General features: G+C 41.6%; 1 protein-coding gene across 1 annotated transcript in view; it reads left to right on the top strand.

The window, feature by feature from the left end:
• Positions 1 to 26,259, top strand: part of luzp2 (leucine zipper protein 2) — a 145,969-nt gene that overhangs the window by 107,828 nt on the left and 11,882 nt on the right. The window contains exons 6-9 of the mRNA XM_047580021.1: positions 861 to 923; positions 11,516 to 11,578; positions 17,442 to 17,516; positions 18,174 to 18,341. Coding sequence (XP_047435977.1) covers positions 861 to 923; positions 11,516 to 11,578; positions 17,442 to 17,516; positions 18,174 to 18,341 — 369 coding nt within the window. The remainder of the gene's footprint in view (positions 1 to 860; positions 924 to 11,515; positions 11,579 to 17,441; positions 17,517 to 18,173; positions 18,342 to 26,259) is intronic.

Genomic DNA, 26,259 nt, shown 5'->3' on the forward strand with positions numbered 1-26,259 from the left:
GCTTTGCATTAACCTGGCTTTGGATCGCTGTTACCAATAGATCATAACCAAAGCACGGCGTAAATCACAATGCCTATCAACACAAATTTAATCGTAAATCAGTACTATGTACACAAGTTGAAATGGGAGGCTGCCTCTTGCTGCTACATCGTCTTAAATTGGTCATGTGATCTGAACGCACCATCGCATCCTTCGACTCCACATGGTTAGAAGAAGCAAGCCCCCCCACACACACACTCTCAAATGCTGTTATCCCTTTCAGACTCAACTCTCTCCTGCATTTGTAGACTTTCTTTTAAACACACAGTATTTAATTTAATTTCAGAAAGGAAGATCTTGACCTCTAACAGCAAACATTATCTTTTACTTACCTTTAAGAAACAGAGGCTTTACTATAGGAATTGGAGATTTTATTACTTCAGAATAAAGCTTTTTTATATATATTAATATATTATATATATGTATGTTATTGCTTTCTGGGTCATGGATTACTCTCGGGCCTCCAGAGTATTACAATACTGCAGCGAGAATCGTAACTGGAACCAAACAACAGGACCTTATGACCCACACTCTGGCATCTCTCCACTCCCTGCTAGTCAGACGATTTTAAAGCTTTACTGATCACGTTTAAATTCAGATTCTGACCTTTAAGACGCCTGTGAGCCCGAGTGCACCCTGCAAATCCTCAGACAGGGCACTCCTGACTGCTCCTCAGTCTAGTCTGAAATCGAGTGGCCACCAAGCACTTGCTGCCAGACCTCTGAGGCCCACTAAGTCAATAGTGCTTTTTATGAAGCAGCAGAAAAGTTTGCAGAATATAGGCACAAATGTTATTATTTCTTTCTTTTCTTTTTTTTCAGAACAAGAGTTTGAAAACTAAGCTACTCTCTGGAAACAAACTTTGTGACGCCTATGCTGAAGAGGTAAGAATTTTTAAATGGTACATATGTCGTTTATTCTCATCTGTGGCTATGCTCATAGAATAAGTACAGTTCCTAAGATGTTGCAGACAAAATTTATTTCCCTGTGAGCAAGCAATTTTAATACAATGAAAATGGAACAGCTGGTAATGTATTTATAATAATGACAAGAATTAACTAGGTTACAGTGGGGCATTTACTCTTATTCAGCTAAGGGATTGTAGCTCTTTTTTGGTGCTGTTTGTACATGGTGAAAGATTAAAAAAAAATCAGCTAAAGGTTAGAAATGATCCATCCTTGTCTTTCCTTGTTCCACTCCCCATTTCTCTCTCTCCCACACGCTTGCTTGGCACACTTTTGGCTGTCAAGTGAATATCAGAACGCGTCTCTAACAGCAAGCTTTCTGATGGTCTTACGGTGCAATCTGAGGAGGCGGTTGTAGTGAAAGGAGCCTCGAGTGCATTTTGTCTGTCATTTCATCTGTCACATCTCCTCTATCCCCCTGCTTCAGCTCGGATGCCTGTTGTTACGGTCAGATGCGTCCACCAGGTCCAGATCCTTAGCTAAGCCTTGAGCCGAGCTTTGAACTGCCACTTTTGCCTTCCTGCTGACCAGTGCTCATGCTGTAAATGTAGCCATGCAGGATTGTACAAGGCAGTGGGCCCTGCAGGCATCCTGATGACATGCTCAAGTCAGTGCAAGCAATGCTGTGTAATCATGGGTTTTTTATAGTTGAGCAGTTGGGTGATTCCAAGCTTTTCCTATAACCAGGCTACAGATTGTGGAATAACTTGTGGTTTTTACAACACTGTGCAGTGTGGTGATAGAGACAGCTTGATAGATGGCAACCTTGGTGTTGAGATGGGGATTGTACTTAGTAAAGACCCTGGGCTAGTCCACAACCAAAGGCAGCTATGGGTTGTTTGATCAATGCTGTAGATTGCATGAAGCAAGGTTTCTGAATGGCTGAACAATGGTTTGTTCCCTGGCAGTTATCAATATGGAAACTTTGATAGCCGCAATCTGCCCCCTCAAAAAAATATTGTACAGTTCAGTTCAGCAGCATCTCAAGGTATATCAAATAAAGTAACAATCCCCTTCCATCTAAAAGCTAAGCATAAAAGCATGAAGATTGGGGTTATTGCAAGGATAAAGTAATAATTTCAAGGATTATGGACTACATTTGTTTTTGGTACTTGATTACGTGGTAATTGAATCTGCCCTCATAGTATTAACACCTCCTTGATGTCTAATCCTTTTGTATTCCACTTTTAAAGGGATACGCCACCCCTGAAAATTAGTCACTCACCGTATTTCCCAGAGTTAGATAAGTGAGGAAAAAATGTTTTTAAATTGGTCCAGGCATTGTCCTAATCCAGTAGTGCAGCTGTTAGCTTTAGCTTAGCAGGCACTGTAATGTAGTGTTGCCAATTAGCCAGTTGTTTGCAAAAGTCTTAAATTAACTAAAAAAATATTGTTATTACTTCTTGTAACTTGTGCACAAGTCGAGATCGAATGTAGTGTGCATGTGATACACAGCACCTGAAAACCTGTCAGCTGGTGTGTTGACGGAAGTTGGGGGTTTTCAGGTGCTGTGTGGTGTCTCTGCACCTGCCAGCGGTACTTTGCCGGAATATAGTCTCAAGTCTAAATCTGCCCTTGGCAAGGGGTTAATTGTACTCGGACATTTGTACTCGATGTGAATGTACAGGTGAGTGGCTAAATTTCACATAGGGCTGGTGTATCTATTTAAGTATAACTTTCTAAAATTCTTCTTGAATGTAAACTTCTTAAGTTCATTATTTTACATACTATACTACACTATACTATACTATTCTGACTTACTGAATTAAGTAATTTTCTAGGATATAATCATTCTGAGTATTTGAATTAACATGAGAATGTGAGTGATTCAACACAGCAGCTAAATCCCCTCTTGAACAGCATGAGCAGCATTGGACTGCTTTGTACCGGCCAAAGATACACAAGCAGCACAGCTCAACGATCCACAAAAATGAATCGCAGTGTTTAGAAGCTCTTAAGGTTAAGTAGCCTTTCATCTACCCCCTAAGTCTGCTCCAACAATGGTAACTCTTGAGTTCCTTTGGAGACACAGGAAATTGACGTTGAAAATTACCCGGGCTCTTTATATTCCACCAGCTAAGCTTTCCCCGGCCATCATCGCATATTCAGACCCCGGAATGATGATGATGGTACATTTGACTCTGCAGCCTGACTGATTATAACCCTTCAGGCAAGATTTGGAAAGAGTACAAAGGCGATGAAGAAGTCCTGATTGAAGTTGTGGGTCAATCTATGTGGAGCCAAAAGTTTTCCAGCAGCAGCAGCAGCAGCAGAAGCAAAGGAAGTGGTCGAGGCGTTGATAATTCATGGAGGCTGGGTTTTGTGCTTGTAGTTAAGAATACTTCATCCTCAACACTTTTAAGGCTCAGCTGTGTTCTGTGTGTGCCTGATTATTTCCGTAGAGCCATTATTAAGGCTGTAGACTTTGGGATGTTTGGGTGAACGAGAGGCTAGTAGACTTTCCTTGAACACAGGTAGATGGAGGTCACCGTGTCCAATTCCCTGGGAGGCTTTAAACGTTGAACGAGGCACGTTGTTGCATGCCCCTGCTCTCTTTCTAGAAAGTTATTTACGTTTAAAGGGGAAGGGTTACTGGCTGAACTTGTAATCACATTATAATTACTATAGGGTGTCAGAAAGAAAGCTACAAAACAGGTTATTACACCATTATTACTTATTACGAAAGGGGGCTAAATTCAGTCTTCTTAAATCTGATCTTTGAATCCATGTCAAAGAACTGAGTTTAGACTCTTTAAACTTTAAAGATGCTGGGTAAGTAAAAAGAAATGGCAGCATTTTGTGCACCTTACGTACTCATACGGTAAATTGTGAAAATTTGCTTCGGTAGTTGCCACATCTTAACACATTTCATTTGATTTGATAATCATTTTCAAACAGCTGCTGTAACCTGTGCTTGGCCTTTGCTCGCTATGTGGGGTGAAGGATGGGGTTTTGTGCTCTTAATCCGTGTGCTGTTGTGAAAGTGACTAAAAATGGCTAAGGAGGCACGTCGACAACGCTGTAAGGGTCGCTGCTACGCTAATGTGCACGAACTGATACATTATCTTCACTCACCTGGATATGTTTTGGGAAAAAGCTAAGTCTAAAATAAATAAATTAGAAAGCTCCAAGCATAAAATGGGAAGTGTGTCATTGCTTGACTAGAGTTTTGTTGGAGATCTTATCAGATCTTCAGCAGTCGGGCAAGTAGCTCAAATGAACGGTTTACAGAAAAGCTCCAACTTTCTGGGAGCAGAACGGGGGACATCCTGCCATTTGTTCGTTATTAATCAGTTAAATATCTCAATTATTTTTTACAACTGCAAAGTATTGTCCAACCAACAGTCCAACACTTTAAGTATTTATAAAATGCAGAACATTTTTTCAGATGAGAAGATAAACATTAATCCAAACAGTCTATTCATCTTCTTGTCTAAAATCAAGTGCCTCACTAAAAGGAATCTGAATGTGCATAAACATAAAATAATAAAAAAAGAAAGTAAGATATTTTACAAACAAAAACCGTGAAGTGTTTAGACTGCTGCATTTAACTGGCATGTATGCTTACATCATATAACACAGATAGATAGATAGATAGATAGATAGATAGATAGATAGATAGATAGATAGATAGATAGATAGATAGATAGAGTCAATGACAATGGTTTGGACTTGGTTTAAACTCCTTCCCTCCATCTGGCCTCGATGAGCAGGCGTCTGCATGGGGGTTAAATGGCTAAAAAGACTCTTGGCCTTCATAGTCCATTTGCCTCAGCCTCGGTGAAAACAGTTCAATGAAATGTCAGTGTCTGGACTAAATTGATTTCAGAATAGATGAAGTAAACCCAGACATATTTAATGGCATGATGGACGGAAGTTTCTTTAATGAATCTAAAACACACTTCGAAAACACAACAGCTGAAATGTCAGAGTTCAATCACGTGAATGGGGTCGGGACAAGAAACATGTATCACAGGCTCGCAATAGGAACTCACTGACCGGCTTCAGCTGTGTGTTTGGTAACTTCCCCTGATCCAAAAGGTTCACAGAGTCAGGTGAAACTAAACTAGCTGCTGCTGCTTCTGCTGAAGACGTTGCTGCCTGTACATATCAGGCTATTTTTGCTCTTTACCCAGTTCATTGGAAAAATGTCAAGCAACCTTTCAGAACCAGACGGTGATGTCCTCAGGGAAACGTCTGATACCTCAGAAAACTGGAGTCAATGTCAAGGTTAAGACCATTCAGTAAAGCAGAGCGACGCGCGGTATTAGAGATGTCATTTAATCTGTTGCACATCTTTTCCTGAACAGCATGAATATACCACCTATTTCCTTCCCTGTCAAATTTATGGGGTTGCTCATATCTTTCGATGGAGGATGGTGTTACAAGAGCATCTCAGCCCCGTTATTGCTGGAATTATCACTCTTGAAACATCGACTAACAAAGTATAATGCGCTGGATTTGGGAGGATTTTCTGCAGTGATGGATTTCAAGGTGAATGGCCTCATGTAATTAATTCTTCAGGGCCTTTTGAATGGAGCAGCATGTCATCTTCCTCATATGTATTCGGTGGAAATTAATGAGGTGAGAAACAGATCACAGGAGTCTTTACTAACGAAGCATCACTTTTAATAAATGATCTTCTTTTTATTAGTAGACTTTGGACGTCTCCGTGGGTTGCATTGGACGTTCTGTGATTAAATGTTATTCACTCTGGCTAAACTAGTAAAATGGTTTCATTATTTTCACATAAGTAAAAAGAGAAAAAAAAAAAATGTATTTATTTAATTAGAATACCAGAGTCATTTTGTTGTTGTGATAGGAATCTATGTGTGTCTTAGAATGCTCAGATGGTTAAATAAGGTATTTTATATGAAAACCAGGTGGGATTTATGTCTTGAATGGCTGTGGAAGTGACATGGCCCTCATCACTTGTGTCCTAGTGCAATCTCCAAGTCTTAACACATTTATTGGATTTTTCTGTCCTGTCAGGAGGAGATGATCGCTAAATGCCAGGTTTTATTAGATTGCCTCAGGTCTCATCCAGGACTCTGAAATCAAAGCCGTTTGTGAACATATGAACGTTTGAAGTGTGGTCGCTTTGATAATGCCTTGTTTTGGGACATGACGTGTGTTTTCGGCTTAAATGATGTATCCCTCTGAACAAATAGTCATGTGCACGGGGGAGCAAGATACAAGAGCAGAGCATTTAAATAAAACAAACATACCGCTATGTTGTTCTACTTTATTCTCAATCCGTACTGAATAAATCAGATTACCTTGACTGAAATGATTGAAATGAAAGAGAACTTCGGTAGGTACATTTCTGGCAGCCAGCCAGTCGCTGGTCAGCCAATCAGACACACTTCACAAATAGGGCAATCTGTTTAAAAGGGGAAAGAGAAATAACAGGTTGTGATGCTGCAATTGCGCATGCAAATGTGTGCCGAGGACGTCTGGACACTGTTGCACCCCTATCACCCTCCATCTCTGCCATGTCTCCTTTTGATGTGTTTGTATCTGCTTGAATGTAATGTGGAGCCATTATGCTGTTCTCCTACATGTAGGATTTATTATACCATAACCTGTCGACACAGTCTATACATAGAAAACAGATGTTTGCCCAAAGTAAATGTTTAGTCTGTTTTTTTTTTCTTCAGCAACAACACAATCTTATTGTTAGATGTCCTTCACATAGGACACAGGCACAGATGCACTATATTGCCAAAAGTATTCCCTCACCCATCCAGATAATTGAATTCAGGTATTCCAATCATTCCCATGGTCACAGGTGTATACAATCAAGCACGTAGGCATGCAGATTGCTTCTACAAATATTTGTGAAAGAATGGGTCGCTCTCAGGAGCTCAGTGAATTCGGCATGGCGCCATGGCGCTGTGATAGGATGTCACCTGTGAAAAAAGTCCAGTCGTGAAATTTCCCCCGCCACTAAATATTCCACAATATTTGTCAACTGTCAGTGTCGTTACAACAAAGTGGAAGTGATTGGGAACGACAGCGACTCGGCCAAAAAGTGTCAGGACACATAAAATGAAAGAGTGGAGTCAGTGGATGCTAAGGCGCAAAGTGTGCAGAGGTCGTCGACTTTCTGCAGAGTCAGTCGCTACAGACCTCCAAACTTCATGTGGCCTTCAGATCAGGTGCAGAACAGTGCGTGGAGAGCTACATGGGAAGGGTTTTCATGGCCGAGCAGCTGTGTTCAAGCTACACATCACCAAGTGCAACACAAAACGTCTGATGCAGTTGTGTAAAGCACGCCACCACTGGACTCTAGAGCGGTGGAGACGTTCTCTGGAGTGACAAATCAGGCTTCTCCACCTGGTAATCTGATGGATGAATCTGGGTTTGACGGTTGCCAGGAGAACGGTACTTGTCTGACTGCATTGTGCCAAGTGTGAAGTTAGGTGGAGAGGGGATTATGGTGTGGGGTTGTTTTTCAGGAGCTGGGCCCCGTTCCAGTGAAAGGAACTCTGAATGCTTCAGCATACCAAGAGATTTTGGACAATTCCCTCCTCCCAGCTTTGTGGGAACAGTTTCCAACATGACTGTGCACCAGTGCACAAAGCAATAATCAGGCTTCTACCAGGGCATCCCACAGATACTTGGTCAATACTTTGTGCTGTTCTTCTTTTTGAGTTATTCCTCAGTTGTACCTGTGTCAGGCTGCGTCCTTATTGCTATAGGGTGGGGGTGCCGGGTCTGGTCTAGGTGGGTGGTAGAAGTAATATCCAGTTGTCACAAGATGGTCAATATTATTTATGTCTTCAGTCAGTGGTTTTAATGTTGTGGCTAATTGGCGTAAAATTGTGGTGCTGTGGAAATGGGTTTAGCGTTACACTAAAATTAGTCCTCGTGTTAGAGAGGCTGGACATCTATTGCATACCTAGTTTAGAAAAGAAATAATAATAAGAGCTGTGTGAGGAGATGAGGAAAAAATAATAATTCCTAAGCATGTTCAAGCAAAAAGCTTGACCATCTGAAGCAGCCGGCTGGTCCCATGACCACAAAGGTTAATGCTATTAAGAGGTTTCTGGTCCAGCCTCCTCAGATCAGGTGAGAGGAGAAACGCGAGGCCAGGCTGATCAGAAGTTTGAGTGGATAAAAAAGAACCGGCAATACCTCAAAAAAAAAGAAAAAGGAAAAAAAAAGCTGACCTCCAAGATCAAGGTAAACCAGAGTGTGTTTGCTTTGTGAATGGATGTGAGCTACATGGGAGTAGGCTTCTTTTTTGAAAGAGAAATATAAAAAAGCAAAACTGGAGTTTCCTAAAGAGCATGCTGATTTTTTGTAAGGCTTCTGGAAGACTGTCTTCTGGATAGACAGAAAAAAGAAGCTTTTTGTGTTCACAGAAGACAAACTGATAAAGGAAACAACCTGACCTCCACTCTAGAGGGGTGAGTCAAAGTTATAATAAAATGTTGCTTTGCTGGTGCCGTGAATCGGTAAAGAGCGCCGTGAGATTATCAAAGGAGGTGAGACGTAATGTCTCAGGTGGCTCTGCCTCAGGTGGAGGTCAAGGTTCCTCAAATAGGATATTGACCTAAAAGCAACTTCTGAAGGCAGCAATGAACGCTATTACTCCTGATTTTAATCAAACTGAACATGCATGGAAAGAACTGAAAAACACGGTTGGGGAAAAATGCACTCATTAGAGAGAAGTGGAGCAGTTTGATCCAAACAGTTCAAACCAGTCGGGAAGTGGAACGTCTCATTAGGAGCAAAACGTGCAGATATTTACTAAAAAGCGTGCTTGACAAAATATTAGTTTGAGAGCCTCTGCGCTTTTATCCAGCCCATTTTCATTCAGAATGTTACACTGAAAAGCCAAAAGTAATGTCTGTTTTCTGCTTAACAAAACTAGGAATTACAGACGGCAGTTTCAGATACCAGAGAAAATTGCAGACCAGCACCAAAACATGATAAGTTACGAGTGTGGATCCTGTGTTTTGGGGTGTTATTTTACACATTTCACACTGCATGATCTCAATGAGAAACCACCTATCCCTGTCTTTAGCCCTAGCTCTAACACTAGTCATTAAATGAAAAAACAAAACAAACAAGAACAACGAAAACACTCATGATGCTGGAATATGATGGAAATGTCGTGCTGTTAATATGTTCACAATGTCTCGTAGGGAGGTTTAGCTACGTATATTTTTGGCCATGTTTGTACATGCATCCATTCATCCATTCTCTGTAACTGCTTGTCCTCACTTGTCCTCCAGTTAACCTAAAGAGCATGTCTTTGGATGGTGGGAGGAAGCCGGAGTACCTGGAGAGAACCCACATTGACAAAGGGAGAACATTCAAACTCCACACAGAAAGGCCCCAGTTGGCCTTGTACTAAATATAAGTTTTATTGAAGCTGCTTTATTTTACTATACTCTTAAGATTTCTTTCATAAAACATCACACATGAACTCTACCTCCGTAGCACAAAAGACAAAATTAGCAACCAGCTAGCGAACAAACTTGAGCATTTACAGTTTGGGAATCACATCAATAATTACTTCAAAAACAGAAAAATAATAGATTTAATGATGGCTTAAACATCTGATGAATATCTTGAAACTTCCCTCTGGTGGGCCGGTTTTGGCCTCCGGTCCAGGCCGCATGTTTGACAAATCCTACCTGATTTTATTTACAGAAGAATAGCACTGACCTCAGTTGGATAGGGCAAAAAAAAAAAAAAAAAAGCTGATAGGGTTTTCCCACAAGTACATAGTAGCATAAAGGCACACAATACTGTAGCATCTGTCACCTGGAGTTAGTTTAACTGACACTAAACAAGAGAGTATGAATTACAAAACAACATCCCCAAAGACCAAATCCCTCCAGAATCTGGCAGCCAGCAGCATTTGTTTGATCTTGTTATTAATCATACATAAATGATAAACCTAGCAGTAGCCGAGACATACTGTGGACATACCATATTAATCTCTCTCTTGGGACAAATCATCATTACATGGAAGATGACTCACGACGAAACCTTTCAATATTCTGATGAAGTTAGAAAGAGATGTTTAATTACGCCGAGCTTTAAAAAAATCCTGCCTCTGCAGTCTCTTTGTGCTGTTGGTAGGTGTTTGAAATGCAGGGGTCATGGAACCACAAGAAGAACAAGAGAAAGGGAGAGAGAACGGTGCTGCGATGATTCTCCTGGGCACATAATTTATTCAGAGTAAATAACAGACCAATGCTTTGGCAATTCAGAGAGCTTGGTATATTCACACATTTGCATTTATCACCGTCCACAGCCTACTCTACACTTTCTAACTATAATCCATTTTATCGCCACTGAATAAATCTCCACTTCAGTGATACAAATAAAATTAACTTTTTATTTTATGACCCGGGCCAGAGAAAAAGAAAACACACTTATTGATCTTAAATCAAATATATTACTCGCCCTCTGATCTGTGTTTGTCTAACCTTGCAATTTTTTTTTCATGAGGAGCCCCAGGATGCAATTTTTGAATCAAGTTACACAAGACAGAGATGGGTGTCTTGGGACATGGAATCACGCTGGGGAGAAGAATAACAAGATAAAGAAACTCATAAAAAAAAAGCACAGTTGCTTGCTTGTATTGTGCTCAGTGGTCTTTAGTTTAAAAAAAAAAAGAAGAAGACTCTGTGTCACCTGTGTCAAGGACATAAAGAGAAAAGCAGCGGGCTTATATTAGATGGATTTAGACGCATACAGACAGTGGTTTAATCTGAATTTTAAAGCAGAACTGAAATATTAATTTACGTGAACTTTTGTGATTACTAAAATATCATGACCCGACCCATTCACCTTTTCCTCAAATCTCCAGCCTCTCAGGGGTTCAACTTCAGTCTTATTTATACCCCATACAGCTCAAGCGCTGCAACACTTCACAATACCTGCAGCGTAAAATCTCTACGAAAACATCTTTGAGCCTCAGTGAGAATTCGTCGGAGATGCTGCGGAGGCTGTGTCGGCTGTTCATGCTCTCACAACATGAGCAGCTTTGAGAGTGGCCACGCATCGAGCTATCTGGGAGGCGGTCTCTGTGTTCGCTGTGCCCACCGATGTGGAGCAGCAGAGTGAGTGTCAGGCAGAGCTGGTCACAGTGCGTGTTTTGGGGGGCTGCAGCAAAGAGACGCTCTGTTTGTGTGCGCTGCTTCCCGGTGACAGGCGGGAGAGCCTGTTGTAGGTAAGCAGCGAGGAGCCTGCACGTGTGCGGCGATGGTGGCAGTAATGTGTGTAGTGGGAGAGAGAATTCAGGTTTAGACAGTGGGCAAGAAGCCAGTGCATGACTGCATCATTGTGTGGACTATGCAGTTCAGTGAAGGGTAGATGTGATATTTTCTTCCTCTCAGTAGGGCCTTCCTTTAAGCCAGAGCTTTGCCCAGGGAACACTCACAAAGGAGTCCTCTGCTGCAGCTGGCAGAATCCTGCTACGTGATCTAAAACCAATTTCGCTATTTGAATAAGCTAACACTTATTTTCTTATCTTCTCCTTGCAGTCCAAAAAAATCCAGGCTCAACTGAAAGAACTGCGGTACGGGAAAAAGGATTTAATTTTTAAGGTAAGCTCAAACTGAAGGTGGGTGGCTTCATAGCAGCTCCAGACCAGGGGGTAAACAGGTACTTCTGGTCACCATTAAAGGATGATCCCATCACAGAAGGTGCTCCAATTAATTCCGCGAGCAATTACCAAGACCCTTCCAGCAAGGCAAAGTCAATTGGACAGCGGTTCATCCTCGCACTGCTAAGTCTTGTCCTCTGTTTTCCCCTCTGCAAGATCCAGCCCATCCTTTCCAATCATGGCGTGTACGTGGATAACTGATCTGGACAGTGCTGGATGAAGTTGATACAGAATTATGCATTAGATCATATAAGGGACTCAAAATTACAGATGACACCATGTAATGCCACAATTCGGGGGGTAGCACATATTTTAGGGCATCAGACATTTGTCTCCTCCTCACATACTTCCTCCCCGAGCACATTGTGACCAGTCGCAAACAAGCAACAGCTCTGTATTGTTGCTCACCCGTACATACTCCACTGCCCTTTGTATCGGAAGGACTAAATGTTCTTATATGTGAGTGCTCACGTTAATATTTATTGGCATTTACTGGTACACGGGCTGACCTTTCAGGCCTCATTGGCGGCGTTAAAATGTCGGTCAACATTTCTGCCACAGTGCCTTGAATTGTGATTTCTTAAACGTACGTGTTGATGCTTAAAACTCATCATTCCCAAAGCTGCGTCGCACATGAACGAGTTTAAAGGGAATCGGAGCTCGTGGACCGAATTTTCAAGCCCCCCGGGCCCCGACACCTGAATATATTGTCCCTGGATGTCCTGTCCCCTGTTCTATTTCTGGCCTGTCAATGATGGATGCATGGACTTGTTTGCTTGGTGTCGCTGCTCGTAAATCGTTGTCTCTAAATTGCATCAGTCACTCACGTAAAACAACGTTATTGCTCAATGTCACCAAGCATTTCATGTGGCCCTTAAAAACATTACGGTCTCTGGTGATTTGCAGCCGCAACCGGATGAGGCTAATTTGATGATGCTTCATCTTGTAAAAACGGCAATCTGTGGGAGATGGCATACATAGCTTCTTTTCTTTTTCTTTCCCCTCCCGACGGAAAGGTCAGAGTAAAATGAATCATGTTCTCCTGACCCCCTGATCCCTCTGGTTATTCCTGAAAACTCATTTGTATTCCCCACGTTCTGTGATCAAAAACCCAGCAGGGGATGGATGAGGAGGAGGGAGAGGAAGAAGAGAGGAGTCACTCAAGACGGAGAAATGTCATCAGTCTCACAGGGGAGGGGGGTGGTGTCAGTCAAGGCACCTTGACCGTGAGGCAATTGAATTGGTTGTGACAGCTGTTGCGCCATATCAAAGTGCATTTTGCAGCACAATGTCACAGGACACGAAACAAGCGCACGAGATCAGGGCTGGAGGAAAATCAAGAAACCTCGAAAACCTAATTATTTTATCTCGGGAGCGGTTCGCTCTCGGAATTGACAGGTGTGTCCGTGAAAGGAAAAAAAATGAGGACACCTAGAGCAACAGAAAATTGAGCCTGAATTATGAGCGGATCGCGTTTGATTACTATCCCTTTAATATGAAGGATCGCCAAAAGAAGAGGCAGTAATCAGAATCTGAAAACATCAAAGAGGCAGGTTTTAGAGGGACTGACGGTGCCTTCCCTGCATTCCTCTGTGACACGCTGCTGCGGCAGAGGAGTAGTGTTGGAGCTTTCGCGTCGCCTTTTCCCTGTCAGTCCGCTTTTTTACCCCTGGAGCTGTTTCTGCTCCAGCCGGGCACAAGAGGGAAGTGAAATAAAAAGAAAAAAAACTGAAAAGAAAAATGACGGCTTGATGTAGCTGCATGCCTCGTCAAGCAGAGTGGCTCGTACCCCACTGACCGGACACCTCTGTAATAGACTCAGTACAGAACCACAGAGCTTTCCACTCAGAGGCACTAACCCTGAAAGTCAGCATTTCTGGGTCAGCGGCCGTGCACTCATGCCCTCAGAGGACTGTCCACTGATGATGCTCCGTGTAATGGATGTAATGGCTCTCTGCTGCTGCACACGCGCAAACATGCAGAATATTCAGATCCTCTAGAAGACAAGCTAAGGCTGCGTTTTTGCACGAGTCAACCCCAACTTATAAATGAGTAAATTATTATTCAGTACTTTATTAAACTCAGCAGTTGTTATTTTTAAAATATTTTCCTCTGAACCCAGGACATAAACATATGCAGAAATGGCCCGAGGCAGCTCAAAGTGCTCCATTTTCTATTGGTGTTCTGACAGACTCTTTAGAAATTAATTCTTTTGACAGCTGGTAACATGATATTTTAATGTCAGTAATTTTAATGGAGAATATCTAATAATATGTCACCAGTCTCCAGAAACTGGGCTGGTTTGTACCCTTCAGTATCCTTTAACATTTGTCAGAAATATATATATTAAACCCTTTTATTCAAATATTAAAGAACTGTTCCTCAAACTTTATTACCTTTGGATTCCCTCTCGAGTACAGCCCACCAGCTTCTTGTAAAAAAGGGTCATTTTGAGATCAGATTAATTGCTGTCTTTGAAAGGTGTTTAATGTTGCTCTGTCCTCGAGCGTCACTCTACGACTCATCTGTCAGAGGAGGCTTAAACAGCACTTCAGCTGCCCTGTCGAGTGGTAGATGTGACAGACATGTTCATCATTAAAATTACTACTTTGCTGGCAGTCATCGAGATGAAAACGAGATGAACCCCGTGAACATGCCAAGTGTCCCCCACTGTGTCAAAAAAAAAAAAAGCCTCACAGGGGAGCCACATAAGTCTGCAAAACAGATCAAAAGACATCAGTCAGCCTCAGCACCACTTTCTCAGAGTTCCCTCAACTCCTGCAGATGGCGGCCGCTGTTTGTTGGGTTACCTGACCTTTCCGTTTCATGATCTTAGCCTATACATGCGGTTCATCATTTTGAGAGGCCAGTAAAAGACACCCAATAAAAGTTCACGCTGTAAAGTCCAGCACCAGTGGCAGCTTTAAACAGACTACAGAATGCAAATGATCCCAGTGCAAGTTTCGTTTCCTCCTGCTGATGAGCTTATCAATAATAAAAAAAAAGACTCCTCTCGAGGAGCTCTGTTGATCCTCACGTGGAGTTGTTCTGGTACATTTACTCAACAGAACCCTTTTGTGTGTGTGTGCGTGTTGTTCAGTTTTGGGATTAAGCTTTAGAAATTATGCTCATTAAGGGATTTGATAGTTTCAAGGGCTTTGCTCTTTTAATTGTGAAGATTAAACCTGTCTTGTGTGTAAAGGGCAGATGTTATCTTTTTCAATTTGGCTTTGAATGAACTTATGCTTATCTGGGTCCATGTACCTTGTGGATTCCACACATTTCTGTAAAGCCTGAAACAAGTTAGGGGTGTTTTGAAGTCAAATTTACCAAATAATTTGTATATTTTATTATAAAGGCGTTTCTTTGAGTTATGTGTCTTATTCCTGATTTTGAAAAAAGTCAGAATAAAAGTGATGATCTGCAAAATCATGAAGAGGAGCCTGGATCATTTGAGCTATACGGTGCAGTCCATAAATATTGGGACACAGACACAATTCTCATTTTATGGCTCTGTACACCACTACAGTGGATTTGAAAAGAGACGAACAAGATGTGCTTTAACTGCAGACTTTCAGCTTTAATTTACATCCAAATCAGGTGAACGGTGTAGGAATTACAACAGTTTGTGTATGTGCCTCCCACTTTTTAATGGACCAAAAGTAATGGAACAAATTAACAATCATAAATCAAACTTTCACTTTTTAATACTTGGTTGCAAATCCTTTGCAGTCAATTACAGCCTGAAGTCTGGAACGCATAGACATCGCCAGACGCTGGGTTTCATCCCGCGTGATGCTCTGCCAGGCCTTTACTGCAACTGTGTTCAGTTTCTTGCTTGTTCTTGGATTCGCTCTCGTCTCCAGCAAGTGAAATGCATGCTTATTCAGATTCAAGGCAGGTGATTGCCATTGCATAACATTCCACTGCTTTGCCTTAAAAAACTCTTTGGTTGCTTAAGCTTCAGGTCATTGTCCATCTGCACTGCGAAGCGTTGTCCAATGAGTTCTGAAGCATTTAGCTGAAGTCACGTCATCAATAAATGCAAGGGAACCAGTTCCATAGGCAGCTGTACACACCCAAGCCCTGACACTGCCACCACCATGCTTCACTGATGAGGTGGTATGTTTTGGATCATGAGCAGTTCCTGTCCTTCTACATACTCTTCTCATCACTTTGGTACAAGTTGATCTTTGTCTCTTCTGTCCATAAGATGTTGTTCTAGACCTGTAAAGAGGCTTTTTTTAGATGTTGTTTGTCAAACTCTAATCTGGCCTTCCTGTTTTTGAGGCTCACCAGTGGTTTACATCGTGTGGTGAACCCTCTATGTTCACTCTGGTGAAGTTTTCTCTTGATTATTGACAGTAACACCTACCTCCTGGAGAATGTTCTTGATCTGGCCAACTGCTGTGAAGCGTTTTTTCTTCACCAGGGAAAGAATTCTTAGGTCATCCACCACAGTTGTTTTCCGTGGTCTCACTGGTGCATCCTTTCTTTTTCAGAATGTTCCAAACTGTTGATTTGGCCATCTCTCTGCCATCTCTTTGATGGGTTTGCTTTGAATTCTCAGCCTAATGATGGCTTGCTTCCCTGATAGTGACAGCTCTTTGGATCTCATATTGAGAGCTGATAGCAACAGATTCCAAATGCGAATAGTGTACTGGAAATAAACTCTGGAACTTTTACCTGCTCATTGTGAGTGTGATAATGAGGGAATAACACACACCTGGCCATGGAACAGCTGAGCAGCCAATTGTCCCATTACTTTTGATGCCTTAAAAAGTGTGAGGCACATATACAAACTGTTGTAATACCTACACTGTTCACCTGATTTGGTTGTATATACCCTCAAATTAAAGCTGAACGTCTGCAATTAAAGCACATCTTGTTCCTTTCGATTCAAAACCATTGTGGTGGTGTATAGAAGGTATGCATTGACATCGCTGCCACCAGGGGCCACGCCCAAAAACATGGTGAAATGTAGCAGTAAATAGAGCGAGACCGGGAAAAATGTAGATTATCAGATCAAATTAAGGACAACTGAACACAGTAACAATCCAGACGAACTACCAAATAACAAATGGTCCACAAACATTGACATGGGGCCAGAAATCAGTTCTCCATATTTATATGGATGTGATTTCAAAGCCTAGAAATACTTTACTCATCCTAAAGTCAGAGGTTTTGGTACTTTATACAACACAGCTCCAACGGCTTAACTGAAATAGTTACTGTCGGCCGTAACTACGCCAAAACAACAACATCCACAAAGTGACAGCCCTCCTGACTTCATCAAAATATACAGCATGAATTTATATTACTATATTATTATATTATGACAGAAAATGTGAACCACAACACCAGGTTTCCAGTTGTTTCTTCAAAATGCAGCGATCCATTTACTTCTCTCCTCTTTGTCTGTATATCTGTAAAAATATATCTCCGACTGCTTTTTAAATCTGTTGGTTCAGTCAATTGCACAACAGCTCTTCACCTTTTTTAAAATTAATTTTACAGTTTAGATGCTATTAAAGCCTATGATTCAAACTAATGCAGCTAATCTTCATGCTCAACTGTCACTTTTTGCCTCTAAGTGGCCGTAACCACGGAGACTTCAGCTTGCTGTGTCATTACGTGCTTACCCTCTACAGAGCCAAAAAGATGAGAATTGTGTCTATGTCCTATATCTTTATGGACCCAACTGTAGATTTCTTAGTGTTGATGATATAAAGTAGGGAAGGAGAAATGCTTTGACATAGACCAAATAAGGCTCACCTGGCTTAAACAATCATGTCCGTCTGCAGGGGCAGCAGCTAATGGACTTGGAGCACAAGTTAACTATAGCCAAGGAGGAGCTGGAGAAGACTGCGCTGGATAAGGTGAGTATTATTTTACAGCAAGTTTCAACTTTTGGCTCATCTCGCCTCTCTTCTCTAACCTGCCGACTCCTCTAAACCCTGCAATGTGATCAGATAATTAAACAGCTTCTTAATTACTCAAAAGAATGAATAATGTGTGGTAATATTAGCCTGTGTAAAACCATATTTTTCACTTGTTTCGTTTCAAGTGTTTAGGTGCAGTTTTGAAGATGGAGGTTAAGTGCAAAACAGGGTTTTCACTGCAATTTTTTCATTACTGAGGACGTATTTCCACTACATTTAGCTTCAGTGTGTGAAGAAACATGCACAAGCTTTAATTTGTGTACTGTAATGTTATTTATACATGTGCTTATTAGGAGAACGGATAATTCTAAACTTTACGTCAGGAGCATTGACATCAGATGCTATTGTAAATTAATGACAGCAATTATTCAGTCAATTATGATTGAATAAAAGTGAAGGATTTTCGAGACATTCCTTCTTCCTCGTTACTCCAGTGAGTTCCGCCTCATGTTTTGCCTAACGATGCCTCCTAGCTCTTCTAAAGTCCCTTCAAAGCATGGCCTCCCATGGCTTTAATGCTTAAGTACATTTCTCGTGTGGATGGAAGGAGGGATTCAGAAATGTACTTGTGTGTGTAATCTTGTTTGGGGACAGGAGTCTCAGCTGAAGGCGCTGAAGGACACAGTGCACATCTGCTTCTCAGCTGTCCTCCACAACCAGCCCAGCAGCAGTCACAGATTTCCTACCTCCCCCACCCACTTGTTCAGATACTCATCGCTCATCAACAGCTCCAGAGTCACCTTTCAGCAGCCACACGCCAAGGTAACTCCACATTCAGTGCCGTTTAATAAAAATCAAACCTTTTTTTATGTTAAGTGAAGCAATCTGTTGACAGGCTCTGTTTGTCTAGAAGAGGAATTGCTATACCAGAAGACGTCAGTACATGCACTGCCAAGATTGTTTATCTTTACGTAAATAGGTGTTTTAACAGTGCTTTAAATAGGTCCGTTGTGTCTGGTAGTAGCAGTAGTAGTAGTAGTAGCCACTTCTCAATTTCACCCTCTAGCATACCACATGTTTTTTCAGTCCACACCCTCTCCCGTTGACTCATAATAACCCTTTAAAAATTACATTATCCGGAGAGCAGAAAGTGTTGCTTTTCTACATCTTGGAGACATGACACGACGCGCACCTTTATTCTTGTGCAAGTGTAACAACACGCGGTAACACTTGTGGATAAACGTAACGGCGAAGAATGAGAACGTGTCAGTCATGTTGGCTTAGCTTCAAAAGTCACAAAGACAGCATGGACTGAGTTGGATGAGACATACTGTCGCTCTCCACACATGACTGAACTGAATGGATGGAGTCGTCACGCTTCCTTATGCGGTTACATACAGGAACGGCTCCGGGAAAGAGCTCTAAACGGCAGCACGTTTTGCCTCGACCGTATAATTATCTGCTGAGCAATAAAGTTCATCTAAAATCTTGCATAGATTTTACAAGTCACTTATTCATTAATTATCAAGCTAAGTTTAATATGAATTGATTAACTGTTCTTATGGCCATGAAACTAGAAACTACTCTTCAGTTGTTCTTGCATTGTGACCACACCAAAAAAAAAAAAAAAGTGATGTGAAAAAATAAGAATATCATCCTATTGCTTTGTGTGTGAAACCACATAAATTTCACTAACGATAAACCTTTCTTCAGATTGTTTCAGAATGCAACCTTTACCACCTGCTTTAATATTTTTCTCTAAATGAATAATCTTGTTCCCATCGCCAGGGAATAATGGCACTTATTTGTTTTTCCATTCTAAGCACTGCCTCAACATGATCTTTCCTTCAAGTTGCAATGGTCCTACATTTTTATGTGTTCATTAAATGGTGCAAGCCATTCCCAGCACATTTTACTATACACGCTGATCAGCCACAACATTAGAACCACTGACCAGAGAAGTAACTGATCATCTAGTGACAATTCATTGTTCTGCCGGGAAACGTTTGAACCTGGCATTCATTCGTGTGAATTTTACTTAGATATATAAATTCCCTAGATCCCAAACTGATTGAGCATCTGTGGGATGATTCACAGAGACCCCTGAACCGATAGGACCCTAAGGCCCCCACTAACAAGATTCTGTTGCCAGACACCACAGGACACCCTCAGAAGGCCCATGTCCATTCTCTGATGAGTCAGACGGCTAAGGAACAGATTAACCAGCACTTTGTCCACTTTTGAATTTCCAAGTGTTTTAAAGTTTCAAACAAAATTTTTATATGTCCACAATTATAGTTAACTAACAACCCTGTAACCCAGCTAAGAAATTATTCTGTGATCATGTCCTGCAGCTGTACCAAAAGGAAAAAAAAACACACACACACACACGATTTGTACCATGGATGTATTTCATTGTGGTAATCATGGCTGATTGTGGCGTAAGGACAATTACTTTTTTTGCAAGACAGCCTTATTCACGCAGCCCTTGAATGAGTCATGGGGGCTGAATACAAAATGTGATCCTACAGGCCTTTCGTGTTACCAGAAGCATGACCAATGGGCCTTTTATCACAGCAGACGTTTTGACTTGCCATAGCAGGGAAATTGCAGGTGTAATTAATACCGTTAACAATGGCTCACTTCCATTTAAGTATATCACTAAGCCAGGTCAGGAAGCCAGCATGCAAAATAGCAGTGACCTTAAACATGTAATTTTAAATGTAGTTCAGCCTCTTCTCATTCTTTTTAATCACACCTTCTGGTTTCCCGCTCTGAAATGTCAAAGTTTCTGCAAAAACAAAGCCTGTAGCCTGACGTTTGCCACCAGTATCTGGTCAGTTTAAATGTCAGTGACCCCAGTTTAAATGCAGCAGCTATAATGTCTGGAAATGGGAAACGGGATCCATTTGTTTAGTGAAGTGATAAAGAAAAGTATGTCGTATTTGGGATGTGCCTCTGTAATGCAGTATAATTTTACCCCTGACTTTCCAGATAAGATAAACCCGGCCGGTGTTTTGTTTTTGTTTGTGTAAACAGCCGGAAATTGAAATATATTTCACACTGGAAAAAAAAAAACGCGATATAACTCGATGCCAAAATATTCACCTTGCTGCGCATCAGAGCACACATAATGCACTGTCTGAGGTATGAGTGCAAGTGTTAGCCGATTATTACCTCCTTTTCAGCTGGCGATTTGTCAGTTTGACGCCCTAAGTATCACTCTCCGGAGGGAAATAGCCCAGGAAATAATTACTACCAAATATAACAGTGGGGCAAATACGATTCCAGCGGTTGTTCGGGATAATAACATGCCTAAATCCAGCAGCAGTCAAAGTCGTTTATGTAGGTATTTATATATTTTTTTTTAGGTGCTGTGGGAGTTTTGGTTTGTTGGGCTTGAATATTTTCTCTATGAAAAGTATTACTTCAATGTGACAGTCTTTGTTTGGAGCCTCTCAAAGTCAAGGACACTGTCGATGCTACTGAAAGCTCAGAATTTAAACCCTTTTAGGAGTAAAACAAGGTGACTACCAGGAAGATTCAAATGGCATTGCGCATCCAGTGTACGTATCACTGCTCGTTTTCCTAATATGACTCTCTTATGTTTTAGGACATGTGTCAAGATTCTGCAGAGTCGATAGCATTTTGTTTTTCAAAAAACACCCAGTAACTGACAGATTCAAAACAACACAACAAGGAGAAAAATGGAACTCGAGCGCTGCCAAATACACACATCACTTTTGTTTCTTGAAGATGTGCTTTGGTTATTTTCTCCCCTCTACCCAACTGTCATGTCAGCCTCAATAAGAGCCTGTGTTACTTATGATTTCTGAGAAGCAGTCGCTGCAGCCACTTTGAAATCAAGTTGGCCACAGCACCGCAGTGTCTTATCTGCCATGATCCTGGCGAGCAATGCTGGCTTTAAGAGGCTTTTCTCTCCTCAAACCCGTCACAATTTAGTCTGCGCCTCAATCGTGGGTGCCTAAAAGATTTGACATGCCACTTGGAGATTTTCTTCTTTTTTTTTTCCCCTTCTCCTTTCCTATCACGTTTCAGTTCCGCCGCGGCCACGAGAGCCATCGCCGTCCCTCAGCTGTGGCGTCATCCAAAACAACGTTCTATAATTGACACTTTCTGTCCACATTTACTGCCTTGTTGGTGTTTGCAGCAAAACAGGATGATCCCGCTTTAACGAGTGTGTATTTCCCCATCATTTTCCATTCAGAGCTGCGTATGCATGACGTAAAAATACGTACCTTATAAAAGACAAGACAGTTAAAGAAAACTCCAAAAAGTAGATGTGGGTTGTTTTTGTTTTTTATGCTAATGAAGTTACTACTTCCCACTTCATTAGCATACAAATAGCAGCACTTCACTTGTGAGCAGTTGCTCCATTATCTCCTGTAGGTGCTGTGCACTTTGACGGGCTGTCTGATAAATCTGAGCTCGCCCTCACTGTAAAAATAAATAAATAAATAAATAAAAAATACTGGGGTGCTCCATCTGTCCACTCTGCCTATGCATGTGGAGGTGGGTCAGATCTCATTTAAATCGCTGCCAAATTTATTTCAAATTAAGCAGTAAAACACACACACACACAATAGCGCTTACTGGGTATAAAAGAGCCTAACAGCCTGCAGCTGAAGTGACAAATGTTAGGAAGTTGGCTCTGTGATGACCACATGGTATCCTTCATTATGCCTGTTAACAGCAGGAAGCGTTCAGTAGTGCTTATTATCACGTCTTTTACTTGCGTCTCTGTTGTGTAGTTATGAGCTGGACTGCTTGTTATATGGAATTATAACTTTGAATTTTATGCATTCGCTACACAAAAATCCCAGATCCCATGGCAATTTGGTGTTGATCGTGAGGTGAGTTATTTTGCAGGAGGACAGAACAGCAGACGCAGAGCGAAATATGCAGCAAAGCTTTTAACATACAGAGGAAGCCTTTATCTGCGAGCTGGGCGATAAAACATACATTTGAGGTTCATGAGTACACTCAGACTAAATTCTGCTTTGTGTTTCCAAATCCAAAGTGGGTAAGTGCGGCGATGTTTTCTTCAAGCGACACCACTTTGAGCTTCACACTCGCACTCCGAGTTAACATAATGGGCCTCAAGCCCATGGTTGACGCCGCAGATAAGACTCTCCCGGACCCTTCCTCGTTCACACGTGCACACGCGCGCACATACGCGTCGACACAAAGCTCTCTTGCCGGGTGAAAGATTCATTAGTGCGAGGATGCAGAGATCAGCAAGATTGGAATGGAAGTTGCTTCATATTTAACAGTCTTGGGGAGCGAGCCAAGTCTTGTGGTCCGATAGCATGCAATTTTCATCAAAGTAATGGGAGATGATGTCCTGGATGCTCGGAGCGCCATGCTGCAGGAGAAATCGGGCATTTCATTGTCCTGCTCTCGGTACTTACTATTTACTTTTAAGATCGTTTCCTTGTCCACATAAATCAACGGGATGTTCATCTCTGCCAGGGAAGCAGGAGATAGTAGGTGGTTGACAGAGCAAAAATATTTGGAGTAGGTCCGTTATTATCATGCAGCAAAAGTGACGAGCCCGAATAAGAAATCCACTTAAGTACTGGGTTCTCTTTGTTATTTATTACATTTTGAAGACATATTAATCTAGCACAGTCTGCCAAATGAATGTAGATAGGAGTCACCGAATTCAAGACAGATGTGAAATAACTTTACATTATGAATTATATTATACTAATCACTTTTTCTTTTTTTACTTTAGACTACAGTTAACCCTTTATGGGGCAAAGGACCATATGTGGTAACTTCTGCACACCTCTCAGTGAGGTTTAGAAGCATGGGGTTTTTATTCAGGGAATCAGAGAAGATCAAGGAAACAATCTCAAATCAAATCAGGGTGAAATGTGGTCTGCTAGGTCCACCTCTGCGTGAGCATACCTGATTGATTAGGTACCATTAAGAAGTGGCCTAATGTCGTCTGATGTGATAGAGTGTATGTTGACAAGTGCCTGAATCAGCACTATTCGAATTGTCTAAATGAAGTCTTCAACAGGGGGTCCGCGACCCCTAGAGGGTACGCGGTGGTCCTTCAGAGGGGTCGCAGCATCTTTGGGTGATTAGTCATTTTTCGTGTATCTTTTTACGCCCAAAAATTGTTTAAATGTACATTAACATGAATCAAACCTTTATTAGAGAAGGGATAAATCAGGGTTGTCTTTCAGTCAGCACTCATTCAGCGATATAGGAGCTGTCTGAACAGCGCACCGTTTCACACTAGCCGAGACCTGTCAATCTAAGCCTCTTGTATGCAGTAGGCCCCGCCCCTATTGCAACTGCTCCAATGACGAGTCTGCATATTACACGACTCTGTCAGGTTCCCCGCAATTGGCCGAGAGCCAATTCAGTCCCCAAGTGAAATCCAGAGGCACGTTGCAAGAGAAGACAAGTTCGTGAGCTCGTGATTTATTGCCCCAACTACATTTAGCTATGTTTAAAGGTTAAGGCTTGCATGTTTGTAGCAGTCGCACAACCACCGTACTGTTGCACATGTTTGAAAATTTAACCTGTGTATCATTTAAATAACTTAACACTGAATGCAAAATGATGATAATAATGCATATTTATAATAAGCTTAACATAGAACGCATATAGTAGGTAGGGGCTCCCCACTTAATCTCTCCATCAGTTTGGGTTCCTTGGCCTGAAAAATGTTGAAGAACCCTGGTCTAAATACATGTTTACATTTGTTTGTCGCTTAGGGCCAAGTAACCATATATGGTAAATTCAATCATGCCCCAATGAATGAAAAAAGAAAGAGAAAAAAAAAAGTAAAACTTTTTTCTGATGTACTACGATAACACTCTGGAGTTAAATTTTAGAATTTTTGAGTATCTCAATGAGTTCCCTGTAAAGGGTTAAACTTAAAACCCCCTGATGATAAATGCTCTCTATTTAAACGCCCGATTGCTACATTGTCTTTATGACGGTGACAGAGCAGCATGTCAAATTCTATACTGGAAAATGTTGCTGATTGTGAGTAGATGCTGTCAAATTATGCATGAAATGCTCACCCTAAAGTGGTCACTTCCTCAAGCGAAGTCTATTCCACCGAACCTACCAAGAAAAAAAAGAAAAAAGATGCCGCTTTCAGCTGACACGGTAGGAATAGAGTTTTGACAGTAACAGGTTAAGGTTGTTTGTGTATGTCTTGGAACTATCTTGCTTTACGCTCTCAAGAGGCCATTTCTGACCCAGTTAAAGTGGCTATAGCTTTGTGCAGAGGGCTGGCTGCAGCAGAAGAAGACTTTTGGAGAGGCCTCTGCTGTAATGTTTTGTCCTAACCGGTCGATTTATTGTTGACAGCAGAAAAGTCTAATGTAATGTTTTATTCTGTGGTGAGGAAATTGTCCAAATAATAGGAGTTTGGTGCAATAAAAATGGAAAACAGTGATTACATAATAGGAAATGTACATTTTCTTTGTATAAAACTTTGAGATATTTCAGAATATGTTTCAGTTAACAGTTGGAATGTATTTATTTATTTTTTTTGCCGCAACGCCTACCTGAGCCACTGGCTTATAGATCAGCAGTGCTATTATACACAAGCAGAGCAGCTGCCTTTTGCCTCTTGAGTCCCCGTGGGTGAAACCTTGAGCTGCCCCTAAATAATGTCATTCCCTCTGCATGAGGGTCAAGCAGGAGACACTTGCTGTACTCGGTGCACATCGGCAGTCTGAAAACATTCTGCACACAAACACACAGTGTAGTTTGGAGAAGACAGACTTTGAGTAACTGTCACAAAGCCTGCAGGCGAAAAGCTAACTTTTTTTGCACCTGAGAGCTGGGCATGCCAATTTCTGAAACGATTGTTCTCCACAGACCAAATGTGCTTATCAGTGTTTGCGAATACAGAGCGAGGCAGTCCTCAGTGGTTTCTACTTACATGAAGTACCGAGGTCTCCAGGAAATACCCTCAGCTATGTAGTGACAACAAAACAATTGGCACTGGATTATCTGGTATTTATGAAGTCACACACAGACATGACTCTTTTCACAGTGAACATTCCGGAAGACGCCTAAATTTTAAAGTAAACGCACAGATCGGGCATAACATTATGACCGGCTTCTTAAAATCATGTAGGTCACCGTTGAGCCTCCAAAAAAGTTATCAGAGAATGGTCGTGTGCTTGTTCCAGTGCATCCCACAGATAGTTGATCAATTTGGGATCTGGGGAATTTGGAGGCCAGGTCAACACCTTGTGGTGCCATCAGGATTCAGCCATGTGAATGCAAGGTCCAAAAGTTTCTCAGAACACTGTATTGCCCCAAGATGGTCAATGTTATTTACTTCTTCTGTCACTGGTCATAATGTTGTGCCTGACCGGTGAATATTCTAAGCTATTGTATCCCACTGCCTCTCTGTTCTGGAGAAGAAAGAGTTGACAAAGTCTGCCATGTAACCATCAAGATAGCTATAGTTTTTATTTACCGTTTTTCTGGCCTCTAGCACACAGCATTTCTTGCACCATTGATTCAAGCACAGCGCCCTCGCAATAGTAATGTTTTTTATGCGGACATCATTTCAAGTGGTCACGATGATTGCTCTATCACCTCCAGAGAAAACCTTTCTTTTTTTTAAATCTTCTACGGCCCATCTTGTTTTCTTCTCACTACCCCAGCATTACGTTGGTTGTATTGGTAGTGGGTCACTTCACTGAAACACTGCTGTCCATCAAAGTGGCAA

The sequence above is a fragment of the Mugil cephalus genome, chromosome 3 (assembly GCF_022458985.1).
Source record: "Mugil cephalus isolate CIBA_MC_2020 chromosome 3, CIBA_Mcephalus_1.1, whole genome shotgun sequence".
NCBI lineage: Eukaryota > Metazoa > Chordata > Actinopteri > Mugiliformes > Mugilidae > Mugil > Mugil cephalus.